Source organism: Anastrepha ludens, chromosome 2 (genome assembly GCF_028408465.1).
Source record: "Anastrepha ludens isolate Willacy chromosome 2, idAnaLude1.1, whole genome shotgun sequence".
NCBI lineage: Eukaryota > Metazoa > Arthropoda > Insecta > Diptera > Tephritidae > Anastrepha > Anastrepha ludens.
In genome coordinates, this window is record NC_071498.1 from 84,517,054 (window position 1) to 84,530,835 (window position 13,782).

Sequence of the window (13,782 nt, forward strand, 5' to 3'; positions counted from 1 at the left end):
CAATCGGTCACGAAGCTTGTTTATCAGATAACCAGATGAGTCCGGATAAATGCCGATGTCGATGAAAAATTACGCCCACACGTAAGAAGTCTTTCAACATCAACTGATGAATGTCATGTGAAGAAAATAAAATCTTTGGTGTTCAAAAATCATTAGATCCTGACGGATACTGTTAACCCACCGTCCGTCGGGCTACTTTTTATGACCAATATCCATCATGTGCGGTCCTTTACGACCCTAAATTTTAAATAATTGCATAAATATTATATTTCAGAAATTGCAAAAATATTTAAATTTAAAATTTAATATTAACTTTCTTTAACCAAAATTTTTGTAGACGTATTTTAAATAAAAAACACATTATGTTATTGTACTTAACAAAACAGAATTATTCATATTTAAAGCGTCCATAAATTATGTGAAATCTGGGATTACTAAAACAATCAACTGTATAAACAAAAAGTTCAGAGGAAAAGAGTTCATTTATATTTTATTTCTATAACTTTAAATTTTGCAGAACTAAAAGCGTTATTAAAAACAAAACAGTGGGGAAAGCAACAACAAACATACAAATTCTATTGACCAACATTTTCACTCTAAGCATTTCACGAAATTGTTTGGCAGTGATTTGGACAAACAGTTTTTTTGAATGGGCACATGTTTTTAGAGAATATACAAGCTTGCCCATGATTTTTTTGTTCTCCCGAGACAATGTTTTGATTGTGCTTTGACAAACAAGATGAGTTTCAATCATGATTCAATTACTAAAGGTTTGCTCAGTAAGCAGTTTTCTCGTTCCCTCTTGACAAATCGGCTCACTTAGCAAGAAACTGTGTTGCTAACTCTAGAAATTTTGAGTAAAATCATTGCTATTTGATTTTTTTGAAATTTTTCTATTGGCTGACATTTCAATTTCTGAATTCGTGAATTGGAGTAAGTTTTTTATTGAATTCGAATTATTTCATAAGATGCTTTCCATTTCAATTCAACCGGGCTATTCGGGTCATGTTCTTCGATTTCGATGTAACTTAAATATGTTGCTCTCTGGTCGAAATAATGAGACACGTATTTTTTTGTTCGCCCGAAAAAAATTTTTTTCAAGAGTTATCGGCAATTTTGTTTTTCGCCTCAAACTCGATTTTTTTTAATTATATAAGAAAAATTTTTTTTTAAATGCCCATAACTTAGTCAAAAATGAACCGATTTTAATAATTCTGGGTTCAAAATGATCGTAATTACTTACACAAGCGACTTCATGTAGAAACAATTGCAAAAAAGTAGTTGAAAATTTTTTATTTAGCAAAAAAGAAAAAAAATTTAAATTTTTTCAAAATTCAATATTTCAAAAAGTGTATTTTTTTTTTTATAACTTTTTCCAAATCAAAAAAACATCTCAAACTTTAATTGAGCTGCATGCCTAATAGCTAAAATGAGTTGTTTTTGAGTAATGAATTTTTGAGTAAACACCCTGTTTCGCACTTTTTGTTTTTTGCAAAATAAAAAATTTTCAACTACTTTTTTGCAACTATTTCTACATGAAATCACTCGTGTAAGTAATTACGATCATTTTGAACCTAAAATTATTAAAATCGGTTCATTTTTGACTAAGTTATGGGCATTTAAAAAAATTTTTTTCTTATATAATTAAAAAAAATCGAGTTGGAGGCGAAAAACAAAATTGCCGAGAACTCTTGAAAAAAATTTTTTTCGGGCGAACAAAAAAATATGTGTCTCATTATTTCGACCAGAGAGCAACATATTTAAGTTACATCGAAATCGAAGAACATGACCCGAATAGCCCGGTTGAATTGAAATGGAAAGCATCATAAAGAAATTATAATTTTACATTGATTAGGTGATTCGGTTATTTGGGGTTTTTCTTGCCCAGTGTAGCGACACTTCCTTCGCAAGTGCGTCATACAGACATAAACAAGTAAGTTTAAACCAGGGGTCAATACACTGTGTTACTATTTAACAAGTGAACCTTTTTGCTTACAGGTTTCTAACTATCCAACTACAGCGCCACTCATAATTTACAACCCATATCTTAATTGGCATGTATAGGTAAGTGTATAAATTATGCTTTATTTTTTTGTCGTAAAAATAGTAATTGTTTGTTTTTTAGCTTATTTTATTTTATATATTTTTTATTTTATATATTTAATATTTATATGATGCTATACCTATATAAATTAGCTTTAGTAAATGAATGATAATATAAATATAATATTATGTATGGGAATAAGTTTCCGCCCTCGTGAAAGAGGTGTCGCTGCTGATACTATTTTTGTGTTCGCTCTAGTAATATGATTTGAAGGTGGATATGCGAGGTCTCGATCGCAGTAGTTGACATTCGTTTGAAGCGTAAAGATTTTTATCTGACGTCAAAAATGTCTACGTTCGCCCCAAAAACAGTATTTGCGTAAAGTTATATTACCTTTTAAAGAAAAGTGTAGCTGAAACACGCTCCATCAAATACAACTTGTGAAGAGTGGTTTCAACGCTTCCAAAGTGAAAATTTCGACATGAGTGATAAAGATCGCGAAGGAGTACCGAAAATATTCGAGGATACACAACTACAAGAATTATTGGATAAAGGCGCATGTCGAGTCCTTGATGATATGTCTAAAGAGTTTGATGTTGACAGATAAATCAGCGGTAAACGTTTGCACGCAATGAACTCAATCTATTATGAACTCATTAAACCATCTGAAACCATCACTGGCGCTCGTTACCGACTGCAGCTAATGCGTTGGAATCGAGCTTTCAAAAAAAAGCGATCGGAATGGAACGGTAGACATGATGAACTGATTTTTCTGGACTTTTTTTATGTGACGATGATGTTTACAACATCATTGTTGCGGAAAGTTGAGAGTAGCAGTTTGGCAATTATCACTGCCACTTTCTACTAAAAAAATTAGGTTAATTATTGTAATTTCGTCATTGTTTGTTATTCACAATTATTTCGTCATTTTTTTCTTCAAACAACCGCAAAATGTGAGTTACATAACCGTGTGTGTTACATAAACCGTCAGCGAAAAACTATCTTAAGAAGTTTATAGTAAAACGACTGCCTTTTATAATAGCGACGCCATAACTGAGGGAAATCACACCGGCTATGTTAGGCCTAGCATCACGTGAAGGTAAAGGTTGGACCGCAAGTTAATTCGTAGAATAACATGCATTTCAATTGGATCAAGCCAAACTTCTTTGGAAGATATTTTGTGCCTGAAATCTCATTTGGTGCCGTGCACCAACTTACACTGCGTTGGTTCTACGAGAGTATATAAAAATACTAGCTTTAACCCGCGGCCCCGCTCGCGTAGGAGTAGTTTTGAAGGATTTAGGATATGCATATAAAAGAATTAAAAACAATAATTTCATAGAAAATAATTTTTTAATATTGTAATAACCATAATATTACAATACCCGGCATCCGTTGCTATGCCTCGTTGAATAAAATCAAAGCAACCAATCAGAAAAATATCAAGCAAAATTATTTTTATTAATTTTCTATCTCAAACCGTTTTTGAACTTTGCATTTGGGTCATAGTTGAACAGCTTATGCGGATTATGAAGTCTAGAGTGTGTGGGAAATAGGAAAAACTAAGATTTTTTAGATGAAATTTAAGCAAATATTCGATTATTAGTGACGAATGAGAGTGGGGGCTGTGGGAAGGGAGTTCCATCATAACAACATGCCTATAACCTTCATTGGGTGAAAATATGAATATATGCAAATTTTTACGTCATTTGGTGTTGTCGTTTCGTAGTGATGCGCGGACAACGTACAGACATTCACATTATAGTATAGATGTAGAGTTTATGTATTTGATATGATACCCTATGGTTTTTTTCTATTTGCTCGAGTCAAGAACCACTACGTGGAACGCGTTTTAACAGTCGAAATAGAGTTGAAGAAAAATTTCGGAGGCTGGTTCAAACGCTAGCAGAAGGGCATTGTAGTTGTTGGGAAGTATTTTGAAGCCAATAATATCACTTTTAAGGAATAACCTTGTATTTTGAGTTGTCTCAATATATTCCGCGAATTTTTTTATCAAGGTGGTATGTACTAGTTCAAAGCTATCGAAAAAGTGGTGAAACAGAACAAACTTCCCCTTCTATTACCTCTTCGCAATTCACTAATCACAGGTTCAAAGTCACACAAACCTTGGTATTCGGGAACTAGCAGTACGTACCCGTATTTTTAATTTGCTTTTCAAACAATTCGTTTTTGTTGTAATCCATAATTGTATTAATAATAGTAAATTGTTATTTATCTTTCCAATTTTCCACTTAACAAGCGAATAGTGACGAAGTAGATTTTGATAACTAAATTTTTCCTTAACATTTTATAAATCAAAACAACAATAGCAACACTGAATGTTTATGTTAAAAATTTTCACTAATGTGTATATATTTAGTATTTCGCAAATATGCATGTGTTAATATACACACATACAGGGATAATTAACATACATACAATTAAATTGATAAGTCTATAAAATGTGTTTATTTAGCTGACTAGAAATCATATTCGTATCTGGTGAAATATCATTTATCAACTCGAATGCGAAGCCCCATTGGCAAGTTTATTCAAATAATCCATGTGCGAGTAAGTGCATTTAGCCTTTTTGTGATATATAACTAAACACATAAATACCTATGCATATACATATAAATGTTTATTGGCGAATCGATTATCGAATTTATTTTCTTAATGTTTATTTCGTTTATTCTAAAATTATTTTTTATTCCAATAAAGTATTCCATTGACCGAAAATTTTAATTATTGCACAATTAATTCTTCATATATCCGAGTGCGCTGATGCACAAGGGTATTTGCTTTTGACACATATGAGCATATATTCACCAAAATGATCAGATTTACGGAAACAAATTTTGAAAAAACTTGGAAAAGTACTATTGAAATTGAACCCTACACTGCACCAAAAGGATCAAACTTTGAATTTGATGAAACTGTAAAGCCGAAAATGGCAGAATTGAATGTGATAATATCAGGTGTTTTTTTAAGAGCTTGAGAACTTACAATGATAATATGAAACAAAAATATTGATGGAATGCATGTTTTTATTATAATCTGGGAGATACTTTCATGGCACATATTTTTGGAATTTGATATCCGGCATATGTATGTATGTCCGCTGCGGCTACAAGTTACATGGTTCATTCGATTAGTCGAATTTTTGACTACTTTTTCCAATAAATCGGAATGTTATTATTCAAACGATGATCACTTGGATTCAATTATTCCATGAGCTGTATTTTATAGGCACGTAATCCACGATCTTTACGTAAAATTTTCCACCAAGTCAAAGGTCAAAGGACAATATGTTGAGAACGGTGACGAATTCACATTTCGACGTCTCTTAAATACTTCTCGAACAGATTTCTTTTTTTTTTTCAAAGTAAATTTCCGCAATTTAGAAGTGTTGTTCTAACGTTAAACAATTTATGAGGACTTACCAAACCTTACTGAACAGAAATGTTAACCCAGTTTGCTATTCTCAGCTGTCAAAACATAGTTATCGTTATCGATAGTTCTCATGTAGATAAAAAAATACCCAAATTGAAAGCTTCAATCTTAGGACTTCGTATAATTTGTGATAGGACAGCACAAATTGCTACCAAAATCTTGGCGATCTTGGTGCTTTATTTGGTTACAGACTTTCCTTCGATAGCAATATAAATTTCGTCAATGCGAAATCGTATGCTGCACTGAACTTTGCGTTTCGTAATTGGACGAAATTTTGCATATAGAACGACAAATATAGATAATTGCACGAAAAGATCCATATATTTATACCTTAAAACTACTGTTCTGTTTTGTCCACCTGCATCCTGAATACGCTGCATTTATTTGGATACCGAATAGTAAACTCTTTATAGACAGAATTGCGCGGGCAAAAGGTATTTTTTAAATTTGTTCTTCGGTTCTTGAAGTGATAATTATTATATGTGAAAAATTATATCATTTTAGACATTTAAATGATGATCATATGAGCACGGGGATCCCTACAAAATGCTGTAAATCAAAATTCTTTTCGTACGAAATACTGTAAATTAACGTAACAAAATTCTGCAGTGACAAAATTCTGTATTTACAGAATTCTGTATTTACAAAATTCTGTAAAAACAAAATTCTGTACTGTCTTAAAAAAATTCTGTATTGACAAAATTGTGTATTGACGAAATTCTGTATTAACAAAATTCTGTATTGAAAAAATTTTGTGTTGACAAAAGTCAACGAAAAAAGGAGTTCTACGCAAAAATACGGTGGATTGCGTAGCCGGAGTTGGACTGATGGAGGTTATTTTTTTGAAGCGCGGCCGAAGGCCGCCCACGCGAAAAGGAGTTCTACGCAAAAATACGGTGGATTCTATCGCAACTGAAGAAAAAAAGTGCGCACTTTTTTTATAAAATTTGTTGAATTTCTTATCATTTACTTACAGCATTTCGTCAATACAGACTTTTGTCAATACAAAATTTCGTCAATACAGAATTTCGTCAAGACAGCATTTCGGCAATACAGACTATTTTTTACAGAATTCTGAAATACAGAATTTTGTATACAGCATTTTGTAAACAGAATATTGTATCATACAGCATTACGTACCCAACCCTATGAGCACGTACACTTAAAATCCGCCAGTCGATACATGAATGCCTAATTTTTGAGAACGTCGAAATATTGATGTTGAAGGTTGTTCATTGTAAGAAATAATGGCTGCGCTATAGCATTAATATTCTCAACATAACGTCCAATTTTTGGTCTGTGAGCCCATTTTCTATTCTCGACAGAGCCAGAGCTAGTTTCTTGAAATTTTTTCACCCACATTTGAATTATCGACTCATTCGGACAATTATTTTCACCAAAAAAAGTCAAAACTTTTGAGTTATGCTGTTCTTAAACACCCACCATTTTCATAATAAATTTCAATCATTTTACCGCCTTATTCACTACTGACATCTGGTTGCCCTTTGTGTCTTTTGAAAGACCGTTTATTACTCTTTTTACAATTGTCATTCCAAATTAATCAGGAATTGTAGATAAATGAGCCGTTTATTTTATATGGAGATATTTCAGGTTTTGCACTTCAATAATTTGAAAAATATTGATATACTTGTATGTTATTACACTAGTATTTTTCAAAACATTAAATTGATTTAAATTTATAATGTCATCATTTTTTTAATGGGCTTAACCAAAATTTATACTTTTAATGACTTCAGAAGGATTTACACCACTTTCAATGTTAGCAAAAAGTAAAAATCTAAAATTTTTAGAATATTAACCACGGGATCTCAATTGAAACAAACCAATTTCGTGAAATTTGTATAAAATATATTATATTAGTTCTACAAAAAAAAAAAAAAAATAAAAAAAAAAAAAAAAAAAGGCTTTATTTTAACATTTAAGATTCAACCAAATTTATTGATAATCTTACTATTAAAATAATCACAATGGATAGGCGGTCTAAGTGAGCTGGTTTAAATACCAACTGCCACTTCTACTATTAATATATTTTAACTTTTTTCATTATGGTCAAGTTGTTGAAAAGTATTGGAGGATAATAAATCCAATATATCTTTACATATTTCGAATGTGATGGGCCTGGAATAATGGTATGAACTTGTTAATACAATATTTCCAAAGTTCTGTGGTCTTCCCCGTGAAGACAATAAATTTATTAATCTATAGTAAAATCCTCATTTCAACTAAATGAAGTTTTATAGAACATTGCACTAAATGGTTTACTTTTCAAAACACGTTTCCAACCTATCTTCAAATAATTTAATTTTTCACCATTGCTATTTCGCCTTCTTAGAATTGTATCTTTTAAGGGTTTTGTAGAAACAAAATCAGCTTCTTGCATTTCACGAAATAAATTTTTTATATATTCGGCATTGTTTTATGATAGTATAATAGTTTTGAAGGACATAAAATAAATCTTTTTTTCTTATCGTACTCTCGATAGTTCCAAAATCGACATCATTTTGCAGACAAGAGTACCCAGTATACAAAACTGTATGATAGACAATCTATACGCCGTTCTCGGGGGACTGAACAATTGTAAGCCACACTAAATATAATATTATATTTCATACAGTGACTTTATACGTATGTAGCACAATTTTGAACTAAAGTAGTATTTGGACTGCGTTTTTATACCATTAAATTCTTGACTATACTTATGATTTAGCTTTCATGAATAACGAAAGTGAACGACAGCCGGCGCACCCGCGGTGGGTGTGATTGTGGGAGGGTACGAAATGTGTCGAAAAAAATGTCAGCTGCGCGGTAGTGGGGGGAAAGCACGTCAGCCGAACTTGTAAAAAAAATTGAAAAGTAAAACTACTTTATACCGACTGAAATTTGTTTACATAATTTTGGACACATATGGAAATATAATAATGATGGTCAGCTGCTTTATAGCGGTGGGAAGACCGTCGTCAGCCGAAGCAAAAGTGTATCATTGCGTTCATACATCTCGGCGGCGCACGGAATTTTCATATGAACTTACGCCGCTAAACGGCTCAAATAGTTATTCACAGTGGAGAATTGAGCAATTCGACACTTCCAATATGATCGATTGCTGATAGTCCCTTGGCAATCGTTGAACGATTACTAGTCGGGGATGTAAGATAGCCATAGCCAAAATGCCGAAAAAAACAAAAACACATAAACTAATTATACTTTTTAAGCATTTTTTATTTTTTATTTAATTTTTATTTTACATTATTCATTAATTTATAAGCATTCATCATTAAATATATATAAAGTTTATATTATTACACTTTACAAATTTGCATTAAATAGTAAAATCATATATTCAAACATAATTCAGTAATAATGTTTCATTTAAGACGCCATCTATGTGGATGTATGTAAGTAGGTCAATTGTAAAAAATGTTTACTTGCATTTTATTATCATTATAAAATAGCATAATAATCATTTTTATTACGTTTCATTTTCTTTACTTTTACATTGCAAGAGTAAATCGATTGGATAAGCGAAATTTATGTACCTATGTATGTATGTAAGATGGTAAGTGTTAAGAATGAGCAGAATAAATGTAGTTATTTGCATACAAAGTACAAAATGTTCTGCGCTGCTTTTACGTTTATATGCATATGTGAGTGCAGAGTGCAGTTATTTTGTTTTTGCATGGGTCTACCACACACCCATTGATTATAATTTGCTATGTTAAGACTTTGCAGTGCAATTAAATAGGTGTCGCGTGACACAGGGCTGAATGTATTTAACTTGAAGCGGAATTCTAAATCTATACACAAAGCTGATAAGGAATTCGCGCTTCCGACATTTTGGAGTTGTGTGAATGACTTCGCTTGAACCGTAGCGTGTTTTGTTTTATATTTTATTTATTTTTTAATTATTTATTTAATTTTAAGGAAAATTTATGTTACTCATTCCGCATGTGATTTACATAATTGTCTTTTTTGTTCGTTTATTTTGTTTTTTGAGTGTTGGCCTTTACTCAATTCAACTTCTTACCTAGAAAAAGCCTGCAACTGCAGTTTGTCAAATATTTAAAAAATTTCTCATCTTTTCACTTCACAAGCGTACCAATTGAAATTTCAACAACACCAATTTTTTTTTACATAACTTGAATTTTTTACAAACTTTTCAACAATTATACATGCATTACATTTATTGTTGACATAGTTTTCTGCGGAGTATAGTTGGAGAACAGGCGCACACATATTTGCTAAGTAATTGAAATATATAATATATTTACGACATTTCACTTGCAGAAATACGCATGACACTGCAGAAATACGCAGATAAATATATTAGTATGGCTGTTGATAAGTAAGCATTTATTTTCTTATATTTTTGTAGTTTTGCGCTCATATAATTTTCTACTTCACTCTTTCCTTTCTCGTTGGCATACAATTAACTCTACACACATTCATAAGACGCTCTTTGCCTTCCTTTTTTGTATTTGATAAACTAACTTACACATGCATGTAGTACATTTACTGGCAGCATTGGTTACAAGCCCCACAAGAACAAGAAGCAGACTGTCATATAAAACAATCATTTGATAAACAAGCAGTTTGCTATTGCTTTCCTCCTGGCTTTCTTTAAGGATAACATGAAAACATGGAGTATACTGTTGTGTACAAACGATGCTCTATGCTCTCTCTCTCTCTGCGTATGCACTTTTTTACTTAAATCAGTGATAATGTAAATATTGAAAGGAGTAATCTCTAACTTGCATGCAGAGGGTTTTTTCTAAATGTTAAAGAGTCATTTTGGTTAGTAGAAGAAAATATTTTCTTGTGGGGCAATTATGACTTGCTTATTGCGTGCATTCGCCCGCTTGTGTGTGTGGGTGAGTGTGTTCACTACTTTTTTTTTTCTTTTTTATAAAATTAGTTTTTGTATAATTTACGAATATTACTTTTTTGTAAACATAAGACGCAATAAAGTAAATACAATTTATAATCAAATTACAATTAGACAAAAAATTAGCTGAGACAGAAATATTAACCTCAACAATAAGCTATTTAAATAAATAAAACTGGTTATAAGCATATGATGTATGTATGTAGTCATGTACTTGTGAAACACATAATTCGATAAAATTGAAATATAAAATATAAAAGAGTAACATTTAAAATGTATTAAAACAAACATTTGCAAATAAGTATGCAGCAATTGCGTATGTATGTAAGTAAGTATGTATGCAATAAAATAAACAAACATTTACACAATAAAATTAAGATGTACAATGCAATAAAAAGCACTTTTGTTGAACACGTTTATTAACATTATAATTTTTTTTTAATATGCAATATTCAGGCATTTGCGCTTTTTGTTTTTTCTATTAACCACACATTGTCCTTTTACAAACTTTATCTAATTATATTTGAATTATAAATGCTACATTGTATGTCACTTTAGCATGTATAGTATGTTAGTAATAGTGTCCAATTATAATTCGTAATGTTGCAGTTTGTATGTATGTATATGCGTGCATATGTGCAGTTGAATCCGTAAGTGCCTCGGCCACACATCCCACTTCCACTTCCATTTCCACTTCGTGGGGTTGCTGCTTGATTGCTTGCGTGCTTTTCTGTTAGATCTACAACTGTCTGCAATTTACTGCCAGGCACCAATAGTGTAGTTGCGACTGAAGTGACCCAAACGTCGTAGGCGGCCACCTGGGAAAAGTGCAAAAGTTAGTATATTTCTTCATAGACAATTATATGCAGAAAATAAATTTTATTTTAGTAAAAAAAGGTAGGAGAAAAATCACTGTGACGTACATCGACAAAAACTGGGCAGATAAAGAAAATATTTGCAACTACATACGTATACGCATACCTAAATTTGCTATAATAAGTTCTAAAGCGCGCATACTTGTTGTTGTCTGCTCTCGAAGAGATTTTGTTCCTTAATGCTACTGTTATACTAGAGTTTATAAATTTATATCTCACTCTTGAAAGTTTCATTAAATCCTACATAGTTGAGTGCTCTCAAGATACACGCCACTATATTAAATTATACGACTGCTAATTCTATGCAAATAGTTACAGACGCATTAGAACAACAAGTGACGTCATTGAAGTAGATAACAGATGACAGCCAACTCTAAGAGCTTAAGTACATTAAGTTTATACATAAATATGTTTCGTTTTAAGTGAATCGTACTATTAGCGCACGTTTATTAAGAACGAAGTCAACTTTCCGACTATAGCCTCTTCAATAACGATTGAAAAGAAAACTATAAACTATATAGAAACTTACACTTGTATAATACATGCAGTGGTGATTAAATTAAAAGTAGTGACTTTGAGGTTCATTCCTGAATGCTCCCCTATCAAGTACTCGGTTACCATATTGCTGATTTTACAAGGGTTGCCTTGATTTTGTGCCTTTGCAGCAATACCTGTGTTAAACTGTACTCCGATATTTGTAGCGAAAAATTTGTCACTTTTTAGCATAAACTTGCATAAAACATTTGCACTCACGAGTTTTATTTGTTCTAGTTTGTAATGAGTTTTCAGTTTAATGAGAAATTCACTCGCTGAGATTCTAAGCACATCTACGACAGCGTAACAGGTGACGAGTCCTGGATCAATGCATATGAGCTGAAAAACAAAACAGCAATCGCCAGCTTGGGTATTTTAAGACGAGGTTAATCCAACAGTGGTTGTTCGCAGAAGAAGCGCTTTAAAGCAAATGGTCTCTGTTTTTTCTGAAAATCTGATCATGTCGCAATTGTACCACTAGAGAAACATAAAACAACTTGTTTTACCAATCATCCTTCCTCAGGACATTGCGAGCTCTCACGTAGCGGTTCACTCGGGAGAGTTTTTGAGCACTCAAAAGATCGAATTAATGAATCATCCGCCTTACAGCCCTGGTTTGGCACCAAATGATGTCTTTTTCTTCGCGAACATCAAAAATAAAATGCGAAGAATGCCTGAAGAAGCTGTTAAAGTCTTTAGACGGCTCCTTTTGAAGGTATTCACATCTGAGTACTTTGAAAATCGATTCAAGCGATTGCAGAAGTGCTGAAAAACGATAAATCCTTTTTCATTATTATTTTACGGTTTTTTCATTATTGCACACAAATTATGAAAGGCAACCCTTGTATCCTTTTCACTACGCTACAGTTTCTGAAATAGCATTAGATCGAGAATTCCAACAATAGACGAGGAATCCGAGGCTTGGTACACTGATGAATGTTTTGACTACCGAGTCATAAATATATGGGGATCTAAGTTATAAAAGTCTGCCAATGAGTGCATACCATTTATGCAAAGGCAAATGGGGTGCGAATAAATTTTGTATCGGATAAATAGACTCTGTTCAAACAGTTCAATTACCTGAGGCAAGGATATTAAACTTTAAATTGCGTCATTGAGTTTGGTGTTCACACACATACAATCAGTACTTTGACAATCAGTGTTTGAGAAAAACTTATGTAAGTTAAAAAAAGTTTCATTAACTTCTAATAGATATATTGAACTAAGCCAGTCAATACAAAGGAGTTTTGATTGCAAACTGGCATTGTTCAGAAGAAAAGGATAACTTGATAATTCTTCAAAGTTTAAGGTGGCAGCAGATGGCATTAGAACAAAATGCAACTCAATTCTGCTGTGGGAGATTGTAAATGAAATTAAAATGAGTTTAGTTAATTGTGGAACTTCCTTTATTATAGAATTTGTTTCAATTTTGTGCGCCATCGTTATTTTTTTTTTTCTATTTGATTTTAAGGGGTTACATGGGTTTCGTTGGTTCAAAAAATCGATTTATTTTTTTTTGGCTTATTAATTTCTACAACTTCTCAGGAATACTATCCTAAATTTTCAAGTCGATCCGAAAAATAGTTTCGGAGATACAGCCTTTGGAAGGTGTGCGCTCCAAGCCACTTTTATTGTTACTCAAAACTTTAAACGCGTTTTTCTCGGAACTGTGTTTTCAAAGTCGGTTGTCAAATGTTCTCGAAAACTACTCAACCCATCTTGATGAAATTTTACACAGGTGTTCGAAATACAATTTACTCGTACTTGGACGAAGGATTTTGTTTTTTTTTCAATTATAACTATTTAAAAAAAAACAATATGTCAAGCAAATTTGACCGAAATTTTCATTTTTTTGGAAAAATGTCTGCAAAAATTCCAAATTTTACTTTTTTTCTTTCCTTCGTTCAAGCACGAGTTTATGGTCTTAACTAAAACACTTATTTTTGTTTTTTCAATTTTGATGAGCCTGTCAGGAG

At 32.1% G+C, this 13,782-nt stretch overlaps 1 protein-coding gene across 1 annotated transcript in view; it reads right to left on the bottom strand.

Moving 5' to 3' along the window:
- Nucleotides 1-9,152: 9,152 nt before the first annotated feature.
- The window catches only part of LOC128871991 (tropomodulin-like), a 74,614-nt gene continuing 69,984 nt past the window's right edge, over nucleotides 9,153-13,782 (bottom strand). Inside the window, exon 7 of the mRNA XM_054114232.1 lies at nucleotides 9,153-11,215. Coding sequence (XP_053970207.1) covers nucleotides 11,154-11,215 — 62 coding nt within the window. The 3' untranslated portion in view covers nucleotides 9,153-11,153. The remainder of the gene's footprint in view (nucleotides 11,216-13,782) is intronic.